Below are 26,796 nucleotides of genomic sequence, written 5' to 3'. Positions count from 1 at the left end.
TATGATTATGTACAATTTATTCAGTTATTCCCCAGTTGATGAACAATTTTCAATTCTTAGCCACTACAAAATGAACTGCAAGTAAGTCCTTTTCCTTCTTTTCCTTTTTTTTTTTTTTTTTTTAATTTGTGGACTACAGCTCAATTAAAAGTATTGCTGGATCAAAGGATATGCACAGGTTTATACAGTTCCAAATTGCTCTCCAGAAGGATTGGATTAGTATCCCAGGTTTCCCACATTCCTTCCCAAGATTTGTTATATCCTTTTTCTATTAGCTCATCCAGTCCAACTGGTATGACGTGGTACCTCAGTTGTTTTAATTTGCCTTTCTCTAACCTATAGTGATTTAGAGCACTTTTTCATATGTCTATAGACAGCTTTGGACCATTTATCAATTGAGACATGACCACTTAGTCTATTTCAATAGCCCCATAATCAATTTGATTACAAAATTATAGTTTCAGAGCTCTAACAGACCTTGGAAGGTCACTTATCTTGTATAATTCCCTCATCTTACAGACTGAGGTCTAATGAGGTTAAATGACCCAGATCATTCTAAATGTATTCTAACCCTTCCTATAGACATCAGAATAATATTCCCAATGCACAGTGTTATTATGTATATGTGTTTAATCAGTTATACAGTAGTTAATAGCTATAATATATAGAATTTATATAATACAATAGAGTATGCAAACACCTGATGTCAAAAAACATAAATGCAAATCTAATAATATAAACTTACTACTTGTGTGATACTAGACAAGTTACTTAATGTCTGTGTTCCTTTACCAGTTTATCTGCAAAATAAAGATGATGATATTACCTACCTCATAGGATTGTTGTGAGGATAAAATAAGATGTGTAAAGTGCTTTGTAAACCTTAGAACATTATATAAAATTAGGTATTATGATCATCACAATAATAATCATCGGTTTAGCAGAGACATAAGCATACCACTTTCCTGCCCAAAAACTTTCAGTATTTCAGTCCAGTCTGTGGTATACAAGAAGACCTCTTCAACATGCCATTTGATACCTTCTATGATATAGTTCCAAATGACCTTTATAATCTTACCTGAAAGAACTCCCTTCTCTGCAATAAAGCCAAAGTACACTGCCTGTTAAACATATATTTTTCTTTCTCTCCCACCTTTGTGCATTTTCATAGGCCATCCTTGATCCTTAGAACATACCTTCACCAGATGTTCAGCTTTAAAGTCCACCACAGCTATCAAGTCATAGCTCAGGTCCTTCCTTCTATAGGAAGTGAAAAATGATGTAATCTCCCATTACCATCTCAAATTCTCTTAAGAGCACTACAATCTCTCCTTTTCATCTAATGCATTCTACTACATATTCATATTTGTTTATATAATGTATACTTTCTATATTTAACAATTTTATTCATCATAGAAGTCAAATGAAAGCACAAATAAAAGTAGAGTCAAAGATGTAAATTACTGATTTACTGTTGGAATCTTTACAAACTGTTAAGTCCTTAGAGTTGATAGAAATAATAATTATCTAATTTAGCATGGTTCAGTATGATTGATCTGATCTTACAAGGAGATGTTATGGGCCAGAATCTGAAACAAGGTACTAAGTAGAACTAGTAGAAACAATGCTTGTGTTCACACCTTTAGACAGCTCATATAAAGCAAGAAGTATTTAAGTACTCATTGGAGTTCACACTTTTGGGAGATATCAGGATTTAGTATGAGATATCCAAATTCACACCTCTCTTAATCCCTCCCTTGGGAAGAGTCAACCTTTGGGAGATCATATATACAGAAGAAGCTCTTAGAGCTTCAAGTGAGTTTCTTCGGAACATTGCCAGGGATTGGAGAGGAGCACTCTGGGACAGACCAGAGGAATTCTGGGACAGACACAGAGCACTCTGGGAGACTGATAGCCAGAAGCCCTCTCTCAGAGGCAAGAGAGATTCATTTTCCACTTTCACCTTTGTGCTAGCTGGAGGCTGAAGAAAGCAGAGGCAGAAGCAAAGGACAAAGCTTCAAGAGCTCTTAGAACCAAGGAGACACAGAGGCCTCTAAGAAAACTAACTGGGCTATATTAGAGACAATTAAAGATCAGAACTTTTAGCACCCGGCTGCATTTGGGTGATTATTACTTTTAACTGAAACTAAGGCTGCCTCCAGAAAACCTCCCTAAGAAACCTGCTCCCAGAGAGAACTTTTATATTTTAAAGAAGAAAAACAACACAATTTATAGTCATGGTTTTGAGAATGACTACACCATAAGACAGTTTTAATCAACTTTTTATGTCCAAAACTTAGAAGCTGAAATTTTAAGTCAAACACATAAAAGTGAAAAAAAATCTACAAATGCCTTCTGGGATCCTGGCAAACTATAAATCATAATGAAATCATCAACAGTTTCCAAATATAAAATTATCAAAAATGATTCTACCATTGCAAAGAATTTGGAAACATATTCGTAAGTCCAAGGAATGATCTTATCCTTATCATCCTATTCCAGATAAGACCTAATGGGAAATTACAAAGTACCCTAAAAACAAATAAAGTTACTTTGTGAGATGTAAGGAAGTTTAACTAAATAATAAAAATAAAGCAGTCGATATACATAAAAGTGAAGTTGGTTTCAAGATCAACTGGTTCTCAGAAAAAACAAAACCTCTTATCAAGTTGAAATGAAAATTAATGATGCCAACCTGATAGATGTCAGTTGGTAAAATACCATGTCAATTAGTCAATAACCACAGAATTGTAATGGCTAGCATAATGCAAAGAAAACTGTACAGAATCAAGTGACTGAATTTGAATCCCAATTCTAAAAACATGTAACCACATACAAATCCATTAACTTCTCTCAAGATCAGTATCTCTAGCTCATTATATAGGTCAGGAAATATGAAAAAAATATTAATAATATAAGATAATACATAACTACCACAGGGCTGGTGCAGATAAACACAAGTACTAGTCATAAAGTGAGAGGAAAAGAAATGTCAAAGATATGGCAAAAAGTATATTAAATAACTCTACTATATTTTTAGGGTTTAAAAAGTATTGGGGAGCTAAAATATCAAAAGAAGGCATGAGCTGGGAGGGTTCTGGGAAGAATGGCAGAGTGAAGTTGGTGAAATTTCAAGCTCACTGATTTCCCTCACAAACAGAACAAATTTGTGCCTCAGGGCAAACATGGAATCTTGAAAAATAAGACTTGGGACAGAACAGGAATCAACCCAAGATCTGAAAAAAGACTTAGAGTGGGAATTAACCCCTATGAAGTGCAAACATCTCCAAGCTAGCTCCATAGAAACACCAACAGGGACCCCTGGGGCAAGCTGGGTGTGGCTAGTGCCTCAGCAGGGACTACAGAGACTTTCACCTCCATGGACTGTTCCTGGAGTCCCAGGGGTCTGAGATCCAGAAGGCTTAATAGGAAGCCTAGCCCCAACTGTGATACAAAGACTGCATGGTAAGTGCAGAAGCAGTGAGGATGGGAAGCTGCTGGCTGAAGGCACTTGCTGGAGTGGGGAACTCTTGGTTGGGGTTTCTGGTCAGAGGGGAGAGCTGAAGGGAAGCCAGAGGCACCCCAGGATTAGAGATGCTTACACTAATACCTCTTATTTTTAAAAAAATGAACTGGCAAAGAAAGAACCCCACCATGGAAACTTACTATGGAAACAGGGAAGACTGGAGTTCATTTTCAGAGAAAGATGCTGAAGAAAAAAAAGCTTCTACCCCAAAGAGTAAAATGAGATGGTTCCCCTGCCCAGAGAAAATATGTAGAATTCAAAAAAGAATTTAAAAATCAAATGAGAGACATGGAGGATATACAAAAACAACAACAACAACAACAAAAATCTAAGAAAAACAAGATTTATGGGAAAAAAGTTAACCAATTAGAAAATATTTTGAATCCTCCCTGATGTTCTGCTGGGCACATGACAATGTTCTTTTTTGTTTCATTTTGTTTTCTAAGTCTTTTCTGTTTTTCTTTTTTCTTATTCTCTTTAAACAAAATATTTTTTTTTAAATGAAAGGCATGAGAATGGTGGTGGAAAAATATTCCTAAAAAAAGTTGAAATTGAACATCAATAACACTGAACACTCACAATAAGCTATTTCTCTAAGTGAAATGCATCCTTCCTAACTAATAGGATTTATGTTTCATAATCTGACAGAATACACACTAATTAATTCATTCTACCTCCCTTGTATACTATACTTTGGCTAAAAATAAAAATAGAAAGAAGCCAATTTTATCAGATCTTTCTCTTCAGAGGGAGTTTGTAGGGGTCCTCAAACTTTTTAAATAGGGTGCCAGTTCACTGTCCCTCAAACTGTTGGAGGGTGGGACTATAGTAAAAACAAAAACTTTGTTTTGTGGGCCTTTAAATAAAAAAACTTCATAGCCCTGGGTGAGGGGGATAATCATCCTCAGCTGCTGCATCTGGCCCACGGGCTGTAGTTTGAGGACCCCTGCTAGACTATAAAGAGGATACAAAGAAAGGCAAAATCACTGCCCCTGCTGCCAAAGAATTCACATTCTAATGTTACTACAACTACATAGAATACATACAGTCTAAAGAGAGGGAAACTCAGAAGTAAGATACGGACAAGTTCGGGAGATTAGACAAGGTTTATCAAAAGTAGAATTTTAACTGAGACTTGAAGGAAAGCTGAAAAGCCAGGAAGCAGAAAGCCATGAGACATAAAAAGGATAAGAAATGAGTGTTTATAAGTTTTTGACTTACAGAGAGTACTGGAAAGAAGGCTAAAAAGAAAGCTCTTGGAACTGACTCTAATAAGAAATCAAGCCATTGTCTAATTGATAAATGGTCAAAGGATATGAACAGACAATTCTCAGACGAAGAAATTGAAACTATTTCTAGCCATATGAAAAGATGCTCCAAGTCATTATTAATCAGAGAAATGCAAATTAAGACAACTCTGAGATACCACTACACACCTGTCAGATTGACTAGAATGACAGGGAAAGATAATGCAGAATGCTAGAGGGGGTGTGGGAAAACTGGGACACTGGTACATTGTTGGTGGAATTGTGAATACATCCAGCCATTCTGGAGAGCAATTTGGAACTATGCTCAAAAAATTATCAAACTGTGCATACCCTTTGATCCGCAGTGTTTCTACTGGCTTACATCCCAAAGAAATTTTAAAGAAGGGAAAGGGACCTGTAGGTGCAAGAATGTTTGTGGCAGCCCCTTTTGTAGTGGCCAGAAATTGGACACTAAGTGGATATCCATCAATTGGAGAATGGCTGAATAAAGTATGGTATATGAATATTATGGAATATTATTGTTCTGTAAGAAATGACCAGCAGGATGATTTCAGAAAGGCCTGGAGAGACTAACATGAACTGATGCTGAGTGAAATGAGCAGGACCAGATCATTATATATTTCAACAACAATATTATATGATGATCAATTCTGATGGATGTGGCCCTCTTCAACAATGAGATGAACCAAATCAGTTCCAATAGAGCAGTAATGAACTGAACCAGCTACACTCAGCAAAAGAACTCTGGGAGATGACTATGAACCACTACATAGAATTCCCAATCCCTCTATTTATGTCCACCTGCATTTTTTATTTCCTTCACAGGCTAATTATACACTATTTCAAAGACCGATTCTTTTTGTACAGCAAAATAACTGTTTGGACATGTATACATATATTGTATTTAACTTATACTTTAACATATTTAATATGTATTGGTCAACCTGCCATCTGGGGGAAGGGGTGGGGAGAAGGGGAAAAGTTGGAACAAAGGGTTTTGCAATTATCAATGATGAAAAATTGCCCATGCATATATCTTGTAAATAAAAAGCTATAATAAAAAATATAAAAATATAAAAAAAAGAAAGCTCTTGGCACACTTATCCTATACTTTCATTTCCTCTTGTTCTCAAGATTTAGAATGCTCTCATAATCTTTTCTTTTCATCACAATTCTCTCAAATATTGCTTCTCCTAGACTTCCCTTGATTCCTCAGGCAATAATGACTTTTCCTCTAAAACTGATGTAATTCATAATTTATACCTTTCCTATGCATTCCTATTTTTTATGCTATAATTATTTATGTATGTTATGGTATCCTGATAGATTTTAATATTTCTGGAAGCAGAGACCTTATCTGATTTATACTTAGTGATTCCTAGAACAAAGTACATGGTTCATGGATATTTATTTAGTTGAAATGAAATCTTATTACCAGAATTGGTTGGTGACAACTCAACTTAAGTAACTATAGTAAGATTAAAAATAAATAAATAAAACTAAAGTGAGCTCTAATTTCATAGTAAGATAACTCTCTAGCAGGCAAATATAGAGACCATATGAAAAATGTGACTTTCTGAAGTTAATATTTGTTTTGTGCATTTCTAAAAAAAAATCAGAATACTAAAGCATGTAGAAAGAAAACTCATGTTGAATAATAGGTCTTTTGATTCCTTCAGAATATATTTCCCCAAGTCATTATTTCACAATTCCACATATTAATAACTAGTTGGGTGGCCAGTCCATTGAATTAGTACATCAGAATATATTATCAGGGTCAGACACTGTAGATGGACAATGAACTGGTTGAATAGTAGGAAGAAAACAGGCTCGATTATATTTGGGAAATTGCACAATTCTCCTAACTATCCCAAGATGTTCTTTAGGGAAAAAGTAATCTTTTAAAACAAATGTTTACCAATTGATGCTACAGTGTTATAAATCTTGGAACACCAAGTTGCAGAAAAGCTGTGAAGGACAATGGAAAGATGCATGGTGGGCACCAAGAGGCTTCAGTAATGGCTTAGATTCAAAAAGTGGCTTAATATCACAGAGGTAACATACAATGGAAAACAAAATTGGTCAGTCATGTGGCAAGTGCAAGGAATAACAAATGGATTCCATTGGTTCCACTTAAAAAAAACGACTTTGACAAAAGCCTTCAGCACACTGGATGGATCCCCAAAGGAGAAGCTATGGAAGTGCAGACTTCAAACTGCACATATGGATGTGTTGCAATTTCACCAAACAGCAGTATGATTTCTTAAGAAACTTAATTTGATTATAAAGTAGATCCATGAATTTTGAAATACTCTCTCAACAGTTTATCATGGAACATCATGGAACAAGTATAGTTTATCCATAAATTATCAAGCATGTGAACAACTTAACCCCTTCCTTCCCCCCCACCAAAAAAAAAAAAAAAAAAAAAAACAACCAAAAAAACCCACAGAACATGGACTCCAATGAGCCTTATCATCTCTAAACTTATTCTGAATCATAGGATAACCTAGACTTCCACAAGATCATTGGAGTTGGAGATGAATAGGGTCTGAAAATTTCCTATATTGACCAAACTGATTATTATACAGGCAACAGTGAAGGATTGAATTTACTAAGAGGCAACAATGCAAAAAGCCCTATTCTTAGTGAAAATCATTAAGTTAGACCAAACTACTTAAGGACAAGATGATAAAAATCAAATAACCAGTGACACATCATATTCATTTTTATTTAGTTACCATATTCACTTTTTTACGTTATTTAAAGAGAGAGAATTTTATTCTTGTTTACTTTAATACACATTGTATGTTAATATTTCTTAAGTAGCCACCACATATAAGATGTACTCTATACATAAAATTGGAAATAATGCACTCATAACTTAAAATAACAAACTCTCCAAAGTTAACAGTTTCAATCTTTTGAAAAGATGCAGTTTTGTTATTAGTAATCAATGTAACTGAAGAAAGAGATTTCAGAAAGACAACTTGAGAGAACTCTGTAATGCAAAAAGGCTTTTGCAAGGAGAAAAAATTACAATGATGAGAATACTCACTTAAAGCAAAGTGATATAAATTCAAGACAAATCATCAAATATATAAAATGAGGCACAATCTGCTTTAAAAGTTTTTCCCTGTTATTTAAGGAATAACTCTACCCAGGATTTTGCAAAGTTTTATCAAGAAAATAGACATAGGTAATTTTCCTAGTTGGCTATAACACTGAAAAAGCCTGAGTGGCCTATAAAATGACTATATGTTCCCTATGATACATTTCATATGTAACTTTCTTTGTAAAAATCAAATATAATTTAATATTAAAAAACTTAATTTTTCATATTTGGTATTTCTTTCTATTGGCTATTTTATGAAATCTAAAATCACTTTTGCATCAAAACATTTAAGAAATCAATTTATTAAATAAAATTTAGACATTGTGAGTACAAGTATGCTTAGGTTTTATGTATATCAATGAGACATTGATTTTTTGAATTGAAAATTGAAATTTTTAATTCAATGTTATGTTCAAATCCATCTATAAATAGATGAAATATATCTAGGATAATTTAAATGTTTAAAATTTATGACTTAAAGTGTTTTCAATGTTTCTCTCTGTTTTGTACCAAAAAAATAAAACTTTTCTAGAGTTAACAAAGTAGGCACTCAATATCTCAAGAAAACAGCAATAAGAGCAGCCCAAACCTTCTCTCCGGAAGTATGGCAGAGATTAGCACAAGTCCTAAGTCAGGAAATAAGCTGAAATAATAGACAAACAAAAAAAGAACTCCATCATACTAAGCTATTGTGGTGACAGAGATGCTTAACACACAACACAGAAAAGAATGACTTCAAAACATCTATAATCAGTGACTCAGGAGGGAAAAAAAATCCAAAAACATAGGGTAAAAACTCAATTAGAATTCCTAAAAGAGTTTAATAAGTTTTTGTGTTTTTTAAAAGAGCTTTAAAATGTTTTTATAAATGTCTTGCAGGAAAGTACCTGAGGGGGGAAAAAAATCAAAAAAGAAATGTTATAGAGGAAAACACTAGAAAGGGAATTGCAACTTAGTGCAAGAAGTACAAAATTTATCCAAGCCATAGATTCCCTAAAAATTCAAATAAACCAAATAGAAACCCAGTGACATCAAGAGAAAACAAGAAATGTTAAAACACAGTCAAAAGGTTGAAAAAAATGGGAAAAAATATAAGCTATCATAGAAAAAACAACTGTTCTAGAAAAAAATTCAAGGGAAAAAGACTTAAAACAATTGGACTATCTGAACACCATGATGAAAAAAAGAACCTAGACATCCTATTTTAAATTTAAAAAAAAATCCTAAATCTCTTAGAAACAAATAGCAAATTAGAAATATAATTTACTATATACCTTCTGAAGAAAAACAACAGTAAAAACTCTCTCAGGAATATTACAACTATAATCCAGAACTTTCATGTCAAGGAAAAAAAATAATACAAACAAATAGAAAGAATACAAATATTAAAGAGCCACAGGAGCACACACAATTTAGCAAATACCACTATAAATCAGCAGAAAACTTGGAATATGGAATATTCCAAAAGGCAAGAAATATAAACTTACAGTCAAGAATAAATAACCCAGTAAAACTTATAAACTGACAGTAGAGGGGGAGATGTATCTTTAATAAATTATAGAACTTTGAGGCATTTCTTTTGTCTTTTAATATTCAAGAGCTTCAGGGAAACTTGGAAGTTCAAACACGTGACAATATAAATATAAAAATATAAATATGAATGAATAAGTATAAAAGATTAAACAAGGATAAATTGCTTATATCAAAATACAGAATTCATAAGGAAGTTCAATGGACAAGGCTTTGGTGCTTCTGTTTTGATCTTAAGAAAAAGAGAAGGGAAAAAAAATACAATGCAGGAGGGTCTAGAAGGGAAAAAGTTCAAGAGAATTACTTCATATTTACATGTTTACAAGGTTCACATGTAGACATCTAAACAACCAAGGAGGAGGTGGGGGTGACAGAGTAGCTGGAAATTTATTCATTTCATATTCAGTTCGGATAAGAACTAGTCAGAAGAGTGAAGAATATGCACACAAACACGGAGGACAAAAATATAAGGAAACTGGGGAAAGAAATGAAGAGGGAATTAGAAGGAGTATAGATTAACAGAGAATTAGTCTCAAGCAAAACAAATTCTAAGGACTTACAAAAATATACCTCTTTTTGAGGTGGCAAAGTAATCTGAGGGAGCACCCACAAACAGGGGAATGTCAAAATAAGTGATGGAAAACCATTGTGTTGAAATCTTTATCAGAATAGTGATTAACCAAAATGCCAGAGGACAAATGACAAAACATGCTACCCACATGTGATAGAGAGTTGAAAGACTCAGAATGCAGAAAGAGAAACTTTTTTTAAAAGACACATGGAAATTTATTTTGATTCACTTCAATGTTTGTAATATGTTTTCTTGTCCTGAAGTTGGGGGATGAGGGAGGAAGAAGGAAGGCAGGTTAAGTGTGAGAGTGAAAAGATGAGTCTTGACTGATTAAAACAAAACAAAAAGTTAGATGCTGAGATCAATGCATCCAACATATAGCTTTGAAAATTGTCATATGAATTCTTTCATGCCTCAATACTGTGAATGTTTCTCCTGTAAGTGAACCAAATGCAAAAAATAACTATTACCTGTCAAAAGACTACAAATAATAACTATATAATCTAGTAAATGAAGTTAAAAGCATATTAAAGGCATGGATGGTACCATCTTGAAAGGAAGTAAAAGATACTCTATCAATGTCCACGTTAATAAGAAAAACCTAGAGTACCTTTGGATCACTCAAAAGATAAACTGATAACAGGTTTACACCTTTTTTTCAGTAGATTCAACTTCATTATTAGTATTAGCATTGTATAATCAGCACCATGGTCAGAAGTAGTCATTATATGTAAAATCCTAAGGGGAAAAAGTTAAACATCTGATACTAAAGGCCTTAGTCTCTTAGTGAAAAAATTCAAGGTAATTTTCCTGACAACATCCAGGCAATTTAGCAAAATTTTAACTTCCAAGAAAGAATCAGGTCAACATTAAGTCTGCACAGTTTTAATTACTTCACAATTTTATTTTTAATTTATTTTACTTCATGTTTAAAAATAACCCAAGTATCCCATTACTTGGGATATATATATATATATATATATATATATATATATTTTTTGTATTTGTGTCTCAAACACTTGGTATAATTAGAGTTGTCCCAGGACAAGAAAATGCCATTCTCCTCCTCACTTCCTCATTTTCCATACAATTTCCCTGTCTGAGGACCTTCTTCAATAAATCAGAGAAAGGCAATGCCCCAGGTCAGGCCCCATCACTTCTCAATTTCCATGGCAGCTCCCATGGCCTTCTCCAGCACTGGGCCTACCTGTTTCTTGGCCCTGCTTCCAGATTCCCCAGGCAACCTTTCATTTTCCTCCAATTTGCTGTGAAATAGAACTTCAGGTCTCAGCAATCAGGCACAAGGCTGGACAGAATAAATGAGACTGCCTCAGCCAAACTCTCTTCACTATTACTCTTTGGATTCCTCAATAGTTATCATGCTCTCCCATCTCAGTGAATCTCGAACTCCAAACTGCAAATGTACAAATCCCATTCCCCAACCCTAACTACATGAGCCATGCCAGATCTGCCTGTTCTCTGTAACTCTGACTCTCCCATGATCATACTCCTTTTTCATCTTAAACCTTTTCCCCCTCTTTCCTTCTCCTGGGACTCACTGAGACCTGCCTTTCTCCTGACTGCTCCTTTTTTCAGGACTGACTGTATTACCTCTACTACTTCAAAGTCAAATTGTTATGGGAAAGACACAGAACATTTCTTGCTGTGCCTTGCCACTTTCAGATTTTACCTCTAACACTACCATTTAATAATCAGTTTTCCTTTGATGTTCCCTCTATTCAAATTTATCCAAATCTTGAAAGCTGTTATCTATTAAGTCAATTAGGACATTTTTCTTCCTTCTTCAATTTGTTTAGTTCCTGACTCATAATCCTTCTCACAACTCCAATTCCTGAACCCATAAAGGGATTTCAACATGCATATTGATGCTCCATCAAACAATCTAACTTCCCATTCCTTAATCTCCTCAATTCCCACAATTATATTTCCACTATAACTTAATCCTAACCACAAATAATGTCATAACCTTGATCTTGTCATCACCCATAAGAGTTCTACAGCTATGTTCATAAACTCAGAAATTCTTCTACCTGACTCTATTCTTTTATCATTAAGTCTCTCTTGATGCCTTACAAACTATAACTTGGTTTTCTGTTGTCACTATGACCTTTATTTCTTCTTCCTTTAAAGTCTTTGTCTTATTAAACCAAAATAGCTACATTTGTTTTCTTTCCCTGTTTCAATCTCTTGATGAACCAATTCAACTCTACATCATTCTCTATTCTTAAATCCTCTGCTCCTTTCATCCTGCTCTCAAACCTCAATGCTGGATTCCTTCCACTATTCACATCCTTAGATCTATTCACATGCTACTGGACAGAACAGGAAGAAACATGACATTTAGGTCCATTACATATTTATCTAATTTCAGCTGGCCTCTCACTGCAGCATTTTTATTCTCTACTAATCAATCAGCTACCACACTCTCCATATGAGCTTTTTCTAAATCTTATCTTTCCTCCAGTCTCCCACAGAAACCTTGTCTTGCTTTCAGGTAAAGTCCTTGTTTCATATCTCATTGAAAAGAATGAAGGCCATCCAAAGAAGCAGGCCCCTCCTGTCCCTTTTTTCATTCACATCAACCAGGCATTCTTCCACTATTTCCTCCTTTGTCTTAAATAAGATGTCTCTCCTCCTTGACAAGGTCAATTCCTCTAAAATACACTTGATTCACTCTCTCTTATTTTCTCCAACTGCCCACTCTATCATCCACAATTCTCACTCTTTCACACCTACTTACAGGTAAATTTATGTGCTTTCTATCTTTAAATAAAAGAAAACCCTCATATGAAATGACCATCCCAGATACCTATTATTCCATAAGTTTTTTTTTCATTTTCAAAATATATACATGGATAATTTTCAATATTCACCCTTTCAAAACCTTGTGTTCTAATTTTTTTCCTTCCCTTCCTTCCCCCTGTCCAAGTCGACAAGTGATTCAATATGTTAAACTTATGCAATTCTTCTATACAATATTTTCATAAATATCATACTGCACAAGAAAAATAAGATCAAAAAGGGGAAAAATGTGAAAAAACAAATTGCAAACAAACAAAAAGTGAAAATATTATGTTGTAATCTACACTTAGTTCCCAGTCCTCTTTCTGGGTGCAGATGGCTCTCTTCATCACAAGACCATTGGAACTGGTCTGGCTAAAGTCTTTTTTTTTTTTTTTTTTTTTTTTTTTTTTTTTTTTTTTTGCTAAGACAATTGGGGTTAAGTCACTTTCCCAAAGTCACACAGCTAGGAAATGTTAAATGTCTGAGGTCACATTTGCACTCAGATCCTTTTGACTTCAGGGCTGGTATTCTATCCACTAAGACGCCACCTAGCTATCCCTGTGGCTAAACTCTTTAAGAAAGTCATCTACATTGAATGATTATTTCACTCCCTCTCTTTTTATTTTTGGAAATTTTTTTCCCAATTACACATAAAAATACTTTCTAACATCCATTAAAAAAAAAAAATTGTTCAGTTCCATACCCAAAGAGCTATCAAACTGTGCATACCCTTTAATCCAGCAGTGTCTCTACGGGACTTATATTCCAAAGAGATCTTAAAGGAGGCAAAGGGATCCTCATGTGCAAAAATGTGGATGCCCATCAGTTGGAAAATGGCTGAATAAGTTATGGTATATGAATGTTATGGAATATTATTATTCTGTAAGAAATGATCAGCAGGATGATTTCAGGCGTGGAGAGACTTACATGAACTGAGTGAAGTAAGGAGAACCAGAAGAACACTGTACTCACCAATAGCAATATTACACAATGATCAATTTTGATGGAAGTGGCTCTTTTCAACAATGAGAGAATTCAGACCAGTTCCAATGATTTTATGAAGAAAGCCCTCTACTCCCAGAGAGAGGACTGTGGGGACTGAATGTGGATCACAACATAGTACTTTCACTTTTTGTTGTTGTTTGCTTACATTTTGTTTTTTCTCATTTTTTTCCTTTTTGATCTGATTATTTTTGTGCAGCATAATTGTGAAAATATGCATAGAAAAATTGCATATGTTTAATCATATACTGAATTACTTGTTTTATGAGGGAGGGGGAATGGAGAGGGAAAAATTGGAATATTAGATTTTGCAAGGGTGAATGTTGAAAATTATTTGTGCATATGTTTTGAAAATGAAAAGCTTTAATAAAAAAAATTGTGAGTTCCAAATTCTTTCCCTTTCTCCTTCCCTATAGCCTCCTAGTAACCAAATTGATACAGATTATGTATATGCAATCTTACAAAATATATTTCTCTATTGTCATGTTGTGAAAGACAAAAAAAACCATGAAAATATAAAATGAAAAATAGTATGTCTCCATTTGCATTCAGACTCTATCGGTTCTTTTTTTTGGAGTTAGATAGCAATTTTCATCATTAGGTACTTTGGTCCTCAGATCATTGTGATTTCTGAGAATAGAGAAGTCATTCATAGTCACTATTATGTACAATGTTCTCCTTGCTCTAGTCACATCACACAGCATCAGTTCATCTAAGTCTTCCCAGGTTTTTCTGATATGATCCTGCTCATCATTTCTTACAGAACAATCATATTCTATTATATTAGCATATCACAACTTGTTCAGTTATATCCCAATTAATGGGCAACTCCTCAATTTCCAATTTTTGTACTACCACAAAAAAAAAAAAAAGAGTTGCTATAAATATTTTTGTAAATGTGTTTTCCTTTTTTCTTTGATGTCTTTGGGATACAAACCTAATAGTGGTATTGCTGGACCAAAAGGTATGGACAGTTTTATTTTCCTTAGGGCATAGTTCCAAATTGTTCTCTAGCATTATTGGATGAGTTCATAATTCTATCAATAATGTATTATTGTCCCACTTTTCCCGAATTCTATCCAATGTTTATTATATTCCTTTTCTGTCATGTTAGCCGGCCTAAAATGCATAAAGTGGTATCTCAGAGTTGTCTTAATTTGCCTTTCTCCAACTAATCACTTTTCAGAACATCTTTTCATATGATTATAGATGGCTTTGAATTCATCTGAAAACTGCCTATTCATCTTCTTTGACCATATATCAACTGGGAATGACTTATGTTCTTATAAATTTGACCATTTTCTATGTTTAAGAATTTTATTTTATTGATGTTAAGAAATTGGGTCTTTATCAGAGATAATTGGTATACTTTTTTTTTTTTTTTTGCTCCCAGCATTCTGCCTTCCTTCTAATCTTGTATGCACTACTTTTGTTTGAGCATCTTAATATAATCAAAGTTATCTATTTTAAATCCTGTAACACTCATTTGGAAGTAAATTCCTTCCTTCTCCTTAGAACCAATAAGTATTGATTTCCAAATTTGTTTGATATCACCCTTCATATCTAAATCGTGTACTTATTTTGACCTTATTGTGGTATATGGTGTAAGATGTTGGTCTATTCCTACTTTCTGCCATATTGTGTTCCACTTTTCCCAGCAGTTTTTGTCAAAATAGTGAGTTCTTATCCCAAAAGCTTAGGTCTTTGAATTTATGAAATACTAGATTACTATGGTCATCTACTTCTCTGTATTGTATATCTAATCTTTTCCACTGATCAATCACTCTTAGCTAGTATTAGAATATTTTGATAATTACCACTTTATAATAAAGTGTGAGATTTGGTATCCCTAGGTCATCTTCTTTTGATTTTTTTTCATTATTTTCTTTGATGCTTTTGACCTATTGTTTTTTCCAACTTTATAATTTTTTGGCAGTCTAATGGTATGGCACTGAATAAGTAATTCTCACTTTTCTAAACGCTCTGCAATCTGGTTGCTAAATACATAGTTCTAAATAAAACTACCCTCTCTCCAGTTACCAATGATTTCTTAATTGACAAATCCAATCATTTTTTCTGTTTTCATCCTTTTTGAAACACTTGAATGTTCTCCTCTGCCACACTTTCCTAAATTTTCCTAACATTCCTCTTTCTAGTTTCTTCTCCTTTCTTCGCTTGGTCACTTTTCAATCTCCTTTATTAAATTTCTGTCACTGTTACTTTTTCTAAACATGGGTATTCCTCAAGTCTTTGTGATGAGCTCTTCGCTCTTCTTTTTATACAACCTCACTTGGTGATCTTCATACGCACCCATGCAGGTAATTCCCAAATCTATATATCCAGCTCTGTTATCTCCATAGCTCCATCAACTACCTTTTTCAGATATTTTGAGCTGGATGCACTATAAGGCATCTCAAACCCAACATGTCTAAAACAGAACTATCTTCCCCTCTAAAATCCTTATCTTCTGAAATTATTCCTGTTAAGAACACTATCCTCTTTCTAGTCACTCAAATTTGCACTCTCAATGCCATTCTGAACTAAACACTCTCAATCACACCCCCAATCCCACTGCCAAATCCTGCCATTTCTTTTTTCCTGATTTCCTATTCCCTCCACAATCAAATATTTGACATTTAAAGCCATTAATAACATGGCTCTTTCCTACTTTTATCTATTTTTATACTACTTTATCTACTTTTTAATCTACATTACTACTAACTGTATGGCCTAGTCATGCTGGCATTCTTGGAGTTGCTCACACTGAAAATCCTACCTTCCACCTCAGTATCTTCACCCTATCGGTCCCCATGCCTAAAATACTTTCCACTCACCTGCGATTCCTAGATTTCCCCAAGTTCAAATACCACCTTCTGCAGGAGGCCTCTTCCAAAATCCTTTTCCTGTGGCTGTTTAGCGCCTATCCTGAGATTCAGTTCCATCTACTTTGCATATTTATCTCGAATGTAGCTAGCCATTTAATACATATAGCTTCCACATTCGATTTTGAGTTTCTCTGATGACAAGTAACAAAGAATTGGGGGAAGGGGAAGAACGACGCTGGTCTTATCAAGTGAAAAGCATATAGTAAGCGCTTAATAAAATGTTAATCACTCTGCCTTACAATTTGCGAACACCCGACCGGGAGAAAGGCTTTGAGATCACAAACTATTAAATCCCTGTTCTTCTTAATTCATTAATCTTCCCTTCCCCATCCTCCACCCCTTCAAAGTTTAGCAGAAATAGAGGCAGAGGTTCTGTCCAGACTAAAACAAAGGAGGCGGCAAGCACTTTTTGAAGCGGGAGGGTCGGCGGCGAAGAATGGGAAGCCAACTTTAAGAAAAAATGGAGTGGCTGTTGAAATAAGTTGGGGCAGGCCCGGGAGTCTGACCAGGACAAGAACAAGGATGGACCGGGGTCAACGGATTAGGGGGTCTGCAAGCTCATAAACTCCATGAGGACACTCCCGCTTCCGGGCCTACCTCCTTTAGAGTCTTCGCTTCCGGTTTCCTCCAAAAGGCCCGCTCCCGAGATAGAATGAGCCGTAACCAATCAGAAGGACATTTCTCCCCTTGCGTCCTACCCAAGGACAGATGAGCAGCCCCTTTCCTAAGTTCTAGACCAACCGCGTCGCCACAGCCTTGCAGCACGTAAAACCCGTTCCTTCCTCGAACCAATTATCGGAAAGCGTGGGGAGCAAGGCGAGGAGAAGGGGGCGGAGCCAAACGCCTCTTCCGCCCGTTGCCCCGGAAGGGTGATGTGGCTGGGGGTATCGGAGGTCTCACTATGGTAAGATTCAGAGGTCTTGGTTGGGATGCTGAGGCTGGGTTGCGGGCGGTGGGCCGGAGTAACCCTGGGATGAGGGAGAAACGGGATATGGGATAGGCTTCGGTTCACAGACGGAGAAATCCGGCTGCGAAGAAAGCGACCGGCAGGCAGATAGCGGGGAGCCAGTACTACAATCTCACGGGACGAAGGGTTTCTGGAAAGGGTAGAAAAGAGGGGTCCGAGAAACCGGGGGAAAGGAGAAAAAGACGAAAATAAGTTACCTCCGCCCTCCACCCCATCCCCAGCTAAAGGTATCCAAGAAATCCTCCAGAATTTCGTGTCCAGCGCTGCTAAGATATCACCCCAGCCATTCGAAAGATTTTTTAAAATAGCTTCTGAGAGCGTCAGTGGACCGGTGTGACAGGACTAGATTTTAGGTTGATGCCGAATTTGGAGGCATTTGAGATCCACAGATTCCCATCTGGTTTTTTTAACCTTTTTTTTTTTTTTTTTTTTTTAAATTTTTATTTCTTAACCCATTTTTACCGGAACAATAGTATAGGAAAGTTTTTCAGGCCCCAACAATTTGCTGAAAAAAAAATATATATATATCAATTATTTTAAAAGCCTCACACCACAACTTAAATTAGTGGACTCCCAAGATTTCTGTCAGTAAAATAGTTTATAGGAAGTGCGACCTTTATAGGTCCTCATCCTGCAGTATTTCTTGCCTTGTTCCCTGCCTCTTCCCCTCCCCCCCAACATTTAAGTAAGTTGAAGTGTAATTAAGGAATACCAATCAGAAAATTAAGTAAAAATAGATTTTGAATTGGTTAAAGGCATAAAAACTAATAGAGTGATGAAAGGATCTAAGAAGCTTCTTTTACTTAAGATTTGTCAGCTGTATTAAATACGAAAGGATTTTGCTATTTATTTGCCCCACCTCTGACTGCTACTGAATGTGTGACTCTTGGTGTCCCCAAGGGAACTATTACATACTACAAATTACAAACTGTGATCTATGTTGGGGAGGGTAAAGGGGGTTTCCCTACTAGGAGTTCTCTGTTCTGTCAATGAAGTCACAATTTGTTTTAAAGCCAACATATTTAACAAAAGGAGATTTTGATTCTTGTAACCTAGAGAATCAAGGTTGGTAGAAGTTTAATATTTCCAGGTTTAATAGTGAATAGTGAATCTTAGTATTTTTTATTCCCAGATTATATATTGCTAGACAGACAATTGAAGATTAAGATTCACCGTAATAGTGAATAAACTGTTGATCTTCCAAGAGTTTTAAAGAGAGCTCTAGGAAGTTTTCCATTTGATGACTTTTTAAAAAAATTATTCTGAATTTGGCAGACTGTGCTATCTGCTAGAAACCTTTCTAGATAAAAAAAAAAAAGAGGAGGTAGAATTGTTTTTAAAACTTTGAATTTCATTATGAATAGCTTGTCTTTCTTTCATTCAGCATACTCCAAAACTGTCTTGCTTATCTGTGTTCCTCCCTGAATCTCTTCTGTGCATTTTCTTGAAATGATTCGCTAATGATCTGGTATTTTTGGGGGGTGGGGAAGAAGGCATCACTATCATTCTTCTTGTTTCTCTCCTCCATCCCACCATTCCCTCTGCCAAAAAAAAAAACAAAAAAAAAATCTCCTTTATAATTAGATACCATAATAAAGTAAAAGAAATCCACACATTGGTCATGCCTGAATATGCACTTGTAGTCATTCTCTTTTGTGAAGAGATGGGAATTCTGTCCTTAGGAGTCATAGGTGGATATTGAATTGAATGGAATTATTGAATCTTTCAAAAGTTGTTTTGCTTTACAAAGGTGTAGTTATTTTATAAATTAGTATCCTGGTCCTGCTCACTTTGCGCTGCATCTGTTCATAATGGCTTTCTCTGGTTTCTCTGAATTCATCCCTTTCGTCATTTCTTCAGACAATATAATATTCCATACCATATAGCCTAATTTATTCAGCCATTCCACAGTTTTCAGGAACTTTGTTTCCAGATTTGTTTTGCCATAGTAAAGTGTTGGAACAAATATTTTTATACATATAGATCCATTGTGACTGGTATTGAAATACCAATTTAGTTACTTTAAATACTTTTAACCTGCTTTTTGAAATTGTTAGACTAATTCACATTTCTGTCAATGGTGCATTACTTTTCCTGTCTTTCCATAGCTTCTTCAACAGTTGTCATTTGTTGTCATCTTTATCATATTGATGTTTCTGAGGTGGCACCTTAGAATTACTTTGATTTACTTCTATTTATTTGGAGTATTTTTATGTGTTAATAACTTGATTTTGTTGTTTTGAGAACTACACATTCATATCTTTTATATGTTCATATCATGTCAGTTGGAAAATGGATTTTTTTTTCTTACATATTGGAATCAGTTCTCTATTTTGTATATTACACTTTTGTCAGAGAAACATCCTGCAAAAAATTTTTTTCCAGTTGGAAAACTTTCTTTTCTAGGAAGGAATCCTCTCCTTCCTAATTGTTACTGCATTAATTTTATATAAAACCTTTTTACTTCTATGTAATCAAAATTGTCCATTTTATTATCTGTAATCCTCTTTGCTCCTTCATTTGGTCAAGGACTCTTCCATGGTGATGAATGGAATTTCCTTTCCTTTGCCTCTAATTTGCTTATGATAGGACTTTGTATTTCTGGAACTTATATTTTATTGGAGTTTAAATGTATAATATTATATAATATATTGTAAAAGTAATTTCTGCCAGACAATGAGTCCTTAGCCTTAAGTAGGGAAGTTTGGGCGTTTATTAATATTGAGCTACTATGATTAATTATGTTTTGTGTTATAATCTGTCCCACTGATAAATTTTTGTTGTTGTTTTTAAACACTACTAAATCGTTTTGATGATTTTTGCTTTGTAGTATAGTGTGAGACCTGGTACTGCTGGCTCCTTTTTTTTTCTCCCATTATTTCTCATTGAATTATTCCAGACCTTCTGTGCCCAGAGTTTTAGGCTCAGGTCTTCTCATCTGAGTTCATGCTGATATTCCTAGTCAGAGTTGTCACTGTGTTTTTTGTATAGTCAGGCTGAATGAAAGAGGTTACCAATATAAGTCTGAATTTTTATATCATTATTCAAACTGATGCCTGTTTTAAGTCATTGCTAGAAGATACATGGGAGAGTTAAGCTCTTCTTGTGACCTTTCGAATTCTCTTATCTTGAACTTCTCTAATTAACTCATTTCTTTACAAATATATTTGCTTTTATACTAGAAAACAATTACACTTGGATTTCATATTCATACAGAAGTAAATGTTTTGCCTTTTGGCTCCTTTCATAGTAGATGAAGGATGTAGTTCTAGTTTCATTAGTATTGTGATCCAAAAGAATTATAAAAATTGTGTTTGTTTAATGTTTTTTTAAGCAAATTAATAGGGCTGCTTCTCTGCTTGTTACCTTTTAAGATCTATGTACCAGTAGCCCTTGTATACTTAATAAAAAATGTGATTACAGCTAAACTATAATTGTTTTAATGATTTATTTTCCTGTTTGATCTATAATGGAAACATCTGTCAGATTGTTAGTCTTTCTATCTTGTTCTTTTTTATTTATTCACATTAACTTGGGCTGTCTGAATTAGGTAGAAGTGTGGGGGGACTTCAAATAAGGAAAGTTCAAAATGGGCTTATGTAGTCGTTCCTCAACAATGAATCATTGTCTAAGCATCTTTTTAAGTTTTTACTCAGAGACATTCCTGAGGTAACTTAAAGATAATTAATATTATGAGTTAGGAAATAGTTCAGAAAAGAGCTTAATTCCAGAAATGAGTCAAAAATGGGATATTGCCTCCTGTGAGATTGAATGAATTTCTCTTCTGAGGGTCTTAGCTACAAAAATTCTCTGTCGTAGCAAAGGATACAACCATGTAATAAGACATAGGTATTTAATGTAGGGGGAAATAAACAATTTTACATAGTTGGTCATTCTAATATAAATATAGCAATAGGCTTGAGAATCTAAAAACTCTTAAGCTCAGGCTTCCAAGAAGCCACATACCACTAGTGCATTTGTCACAACAATAAAAATTTCCCTAGAATTGTTGCTTTTGATTAATGTGATTAAAAAGTTTAAAAATATTCAAACCAAAAATCGAAGTTGAGGAATTATTATGAATGTTAAATAATGTTAGAATATAAGTTGCTGGAGGATAGGGACTTTTTTTGATTGGGGTTTTGATTTCTCATTGTCTAGTACAGTGCCCAGCACATAATAGGTTTTTAATAACTTAAATACTTATTGGTTAATTTGCTGAACCATATGCCAACATCTTATTCCCTCAGGCCACATTTTGGAAAAACAGAATGGTCCAAAGCCATGATTCCTAATTTGAACTGATGCTCTCTAATCATTTGATTTTATTTAAAGATCCCTATTTTCTTAATTTATGTTGTAGGGATAAAGTCAAATATAAGGAAAATTCCTCCTTTCAAGGATTAACCAACAGCTATGTAGCATTTGAGATAGTTAAAGATTTTAATAAGTCTTCCTCAGTTAAAGAAGTGAATATAGCAATTTTTCTCATTTTACAGATAAGAAAGCCAAGGTGCAGAAAGGTTTATAGGGTCATAAATTTAAAAGTGAAAGGGACCTTTGAAACCACCAACCCCCTCATTGTATTTTACAGATGAAGAATCTAGGGAAGAAAAAAAAAAGGTCATTTCATACAGGTCAAATATCATTCAGAGAGCTAGGATTCCTATCCAAGTTTCTCCTTCCTCCTAAATTAGCATTTTTTTTATACCATACTGTGTACATATTTTAATTTCCCATATAATTTTCACATATCTTGGATCATTGGAAAAGCAGAGTTAAGAATCACTGGATTAGACCATTTTGTTAGTTTTTTGGTTTTTTTTTTTAAGAATTTAAATGGGCAGCTAGGCACCAGCTCTGAAGTCAGGAGAACCTAAGCTGAGTTCAGATGTGGCCTCAGACACATAACACTAGCTGTGTGACTCTAGGCAAGTCATTTAACTCCATTTGCCTCAGCAAAAAAAAAAAATAAATAAATTAAACAATCTATATTCATTGGTCTTCTATATACTTCTTTGAGAAACAATTCCTGAATTACTTTGCATTTGCAAAAATGTCTTTTTCTAATAAGCCCTAAAAAAAAAAAAAAAAATTTCTCTTTGAGGATCAGGATGTATAACAATACATCACTGCTCCTTTAAGTAACAGCTATTAAATAACAGCTAAGTAACAGTCCTTATTCCAGCGGTCATGACCTTGGATAACCCAGATTTTAGATTCTGACCATTTTTTCACACGGAAGTGCTGAATGCAAATTTGAGGTTGACCTCATGCCTAATAGTTAAACATATAACTACAAAAAAGACCACCTCTTCAGTTACTTTACTATATACATTGTCAAATGAACTACCACTGACTTTGTAACACTTTGTCTACAATATTGTCTACAATATAAAAGAAATATTGCTCATATTAAAATTAAGTTTAGTAAAACTTTCAGAATTAAAAAAGATCTTACTTAGCAAGCAGATCCTCCTTACTTGATGTAAGCTTAAGACTAGTGACTATCAGTGACCAGTATTACTTAAATCATTTATGATTCAAGAATCATTAATGTTACCATAATGTAATCAGGTAGATTAGGAATTAGGTTCTAATTTATCCAACTTTAAATCTATGTTCCTTTGAATATACTGTGGTTAATGAGCCTAGGTAAACATTTGAACAAGATTTTTTTGTTTGTTATGTTTTAATTTTTTAAGTACTGAAAATCTACTTTCTCTTCCCCCAATCTTTGGGGGGAAAAAACCATGAAAGCCCTTGAAACACATAGATTTGGTCAAGCAAAACAAATTCCATAAATAATATTCATATCTGCCCTCAGTCTTCAACAGGTATTTTTATAATAATACTTAGGATAATAAATAACAAAACTTCAGATGCTACTCTGGAAGAACATAAATCATTAAAATCAATTATGTAGCATACATATTATAGGATTTAACAAGAGATATAAAAATTAAGCTCTGTGCTGTAAAGCTAGCTTCTCTTGAGACTTGATAAATAAAGTATAGTTCTAAAGAGTGTTAGTTTTTGAATACCATGCGCTGGTTTCAAATCTTGACTTTCTTATTTCTTCCATAATGTTGGGCAAAGCACTTTGTTTTCTGGGCCTCAGTTGCCAAATCAGCTAAATTGTCCTAAGGGCACACTCCAAATCTAAAATGTATCCTTTGACTGGGGTGACCAATCCTGATAGCTTAATGTTTGTTGAAGATGCTCAAGCAAAAGAGAAATGGAGATTGGTGAGAGCCAAACCTGCAGTACTGGATGAGGGAAATGTATTTCTCCCCATGTAATTTGTATGACTCAGCATCCAGTTTTCCAGATGTATCTTTCCTACAGTTGGTACTACTCTAAATAGTCTATAAACTAAGAAACAGTAGAAAGCTAAATAGGTCATAAATGTAGTTGAGCTTTATTGGGAAAAGGCATACCGAAATTAGTGAAAAATCACAATTATGACACTTTGTGTTAGCTAACATATAGATCTTTAAGGTTTACAATGTTATATAGACATTATCTCCTTGGATCCTCAGGACAGCTCCTTAAGATGTATGTAGCTGGATCATTTTCTCTACTATATAGGAAAAGAGTAAGTGGTAGAGCCAGTATTCCAGCTCAAGTATCTTAATTGCAGTCCAAGAATATGAATATACTTCTCTTACTCTGGTAAGAGTGGTAAGATGATAAAAGTGGCTTATAGCTTTACAATTAGGTATCAAAGGTCATCTTAAAATAGTACTGACCTTTAATCATTTTTATATATAAATGATAGTTCCATGTATTCAAAAACATTTTTGTCCTCTTACCAAGAAATATTCCTTTTAAAATTCTATACTATTTTTACTTTTTTTCTAAGCTCACCATTTCCACACATACACACGCTAATTGTGTTGTTAAAATCTACCTATTTTTTATATAATCAAAACTTAAAAGATGTGCAGATAAAGAGTTTGGGAAAAGTTAAAATGTATTACTAAAATTGGTATGGAGCATTTACTATATAAACAACTAATGGTTTTTTATTTTAAAAAAATATACTAGTGATAGTATTTCCTCTTTCAGTATCAAGGGTTCTTATCATAGAGAATGTCTCCTAGATAGGCAAGAAAATGGCATAATACTTAATTGTTTATGGTTTTTAGCAATACATACAAATATTGTCAAAACACATGTAATTAACTTTTTTTATCTAACGTAACTAAAGATTGTTACTTCCAGTTTTTAGTTCTATCTGAAGATGTCATTTTGAAAGGATTTTTTTAAATAAACATAATTGAAATATGAAATAAAAGTTAGAAATAAAGGACATGTTTCAGAAAAAAATTTTGTGGTAATTTAAAATGTCAACTAATTTCTAATAAACATTTGATACTTTTCTCTGAGATCTATGTAACCTGTAAACTTTAAATTATCACATACTTCTATGTTATTTAATAAACTTTTTTGTGACTTTTTATTTAACAAGTCTTGTTAATGTATATTATTCTTTTAGTTTGGGCATCTTGTTGGTAGAATGGTGATTTTGCTGTACCTAAGGACTATTTTTTTGAAGATTATTTGTGAAGTTACTGCCTTGACTTTTAAATATCTAAGGAACCTAGAGGTTATCTCTTCTAACTATTCATCTGTCTTATGAATATTATATCATAAAGGTAGGATGGCAGGTAGGTAGGCTGGCTTCACCTCCCTCCTAGGGAAGATCTGTTCCCCTTGATAATCAAGACAGGTATGTAGATATTCCTTTCTAAAAGTTGGTCTGTGAGAGGGAGAAGACATAAAATAATCCAGTCTTAGTCGTATAGTTTTTTAAGATATAAGAAAACTGGGTATTTTTTGGTTATTGAAAGGTCAACGTGATTTAGTGGGTAAAGGTCAAGTCAGCATGCATTTATTAAGCACTTAACTATGTTCCATGTACTATGTTAAGCTCTGGGGATAGAAGAAAGGCAAAAATTGTCCCTGGCCTCAGAGTGCTCAGTCTCAGAGGAAACAGTGTGCTTTTAACTGTGTGGAAAAAATATATGCAGGGATGAGAGAGAAAAAAAAGAAAAGAAGTAGAATAAAATGTCAGAGGCAAGAAAGAAACAATTATTAAGTACCTATTAGGTTCCAAGCACACTGCTATAGACTTCACAGATATCTCATTTACTTTTCACAGCAGCCCTGAGAAGTAGATGATATTATGATTCCTCATTTTACAATTGAGAAAATTGAGGCATACATACAGATAGAATAACCTGACCAGAGTTACCCAAACTCAAATACCTATTTGAATTCAGATCTTTCTCAGTCCAGGCCCAACACTTTATTTACTGTGCCACTTTGCTACATCTAAGGTACTTGTATTACTGGAGACTTAGGAAAAAAACTTTTCAAAGAAGATGGGTTTTGTTGGTTTTTGTTAAGACTTGAAGGAAGCCAGGAGATGAAAAGGAGGAAGTTCCATATATGAAAGACAACCATTGAAAATGGCAGTCCAGGAGCAGCTAGGTGGCACAATGGATAGAGTACCAGCTCTGAAGTCAGTAGGATCTGAGTTCAAATTTTGCCTCAAACACTTAACACTTCCTGGCTATATGACCCTGGGCAAGACACGTAACCCCAATTTCTTCAGCAAAAAAAAAAAAAAAAAATGGCAGTCCAATAAGAAGATTAAGTAGACTTGTACTAGTGGCAGATCATTTAGTTCAAGATATATAGGAGGCATTATAGATTCAACAAGAGGTCAGTAGAGGTTAGTATTTGAATCCTTAGCTTGTGATTTACTATGTGATTGACCTTGGACAAATCACTAAGCCTCACCAGGCCTCAGTATCATCATTTCTAAAATAAAGGAATTAGATTAAGTGTTCCTTGAGTGCCTTTCTGGCTATAAACCTATGATCTAATAACAAGCGATTTTGACAGCAGTTAGAGAGACAGAGACATAAAGGGAAATTTTTCATCATGTGAAAAGTGTTGCTCGTGACCCATTGAGAAGAGAAATGTATTCCTAGTTTTTCTGTAGACCAAATGGGTTAAATAGACTTTTGTGGATAAGTTTGAGCCACTAAATCTTGTTTATTTAACAGTACATTTTTGTTAAGTGTACACTGTACGGTAAGTATATAGTCTGAAA

At 34.3% G+C, this 26,796-nt stretch overlaps 2 protein-coding genes across 4 annotated transcripts in view; one reads left to right on the top strand and one right to left on the bottom strand.

The window, feature by feature from the left end:
* Nucleotides 1-17,395, bottom strand: part of XRCC4 (X-ray repair cross complementing 4) — a 362,270-nt gene extending 344,875 nt beyond the window's left edge. For both annotated transcript variants that reach the window (XM_051992989.1, XM_051992998.1), the window contains exon 1: nt 17,300-17,395. The gene's annotated coding sequence lies outside the window, so the exon portion shown is untranslated. The remainder of the gene's footprint in view (nt 1-17,299) is intronic.
* Nucleotides 17,396-17,500: 105 nt separating this feature from the next.
* The window catches only part of TMEM167A (transmembrane protein 167A), a 46,567-nt gene continuing 37,271 nt past the window's right edge, over nt 17,501-26,796 (top strand). Inside the window, exon 1 of one of the 2 annotated variants that reach the window (XM_051992976.1) lies at nt 17,501-17,606. In XM_051992976.1, the coding sequence (XP_051848936.1) occupies nt 17,604-17,606 (3 nt within the window). In that variant the 5' untranslated portion in view covers nt 17,501-17,603. The other variant, XM_051992966.1, reaches the window with a different exon arrangement.

The sequence above is a fragment of the Antechinus flavipes genome, chromosome 1, assembly GCF_016432865.1.
Source record: "Antechinus flavipes isolate AdamAnt ecotype Samford, QLD, Australia chromosome 1, AdamAnt_v2, whole genome shotgun sequence".
NCBI lineage: Eukaryota > Metazoa > Chordata > Mammalia > Dasyuromorphia > Dasyuridae > Antechinus > Antechinus flavipes.
Note: the sequence above shows the minus strand (reverse complement) of the source record. Positions and strands in the feature narration are given on the sequence as shown.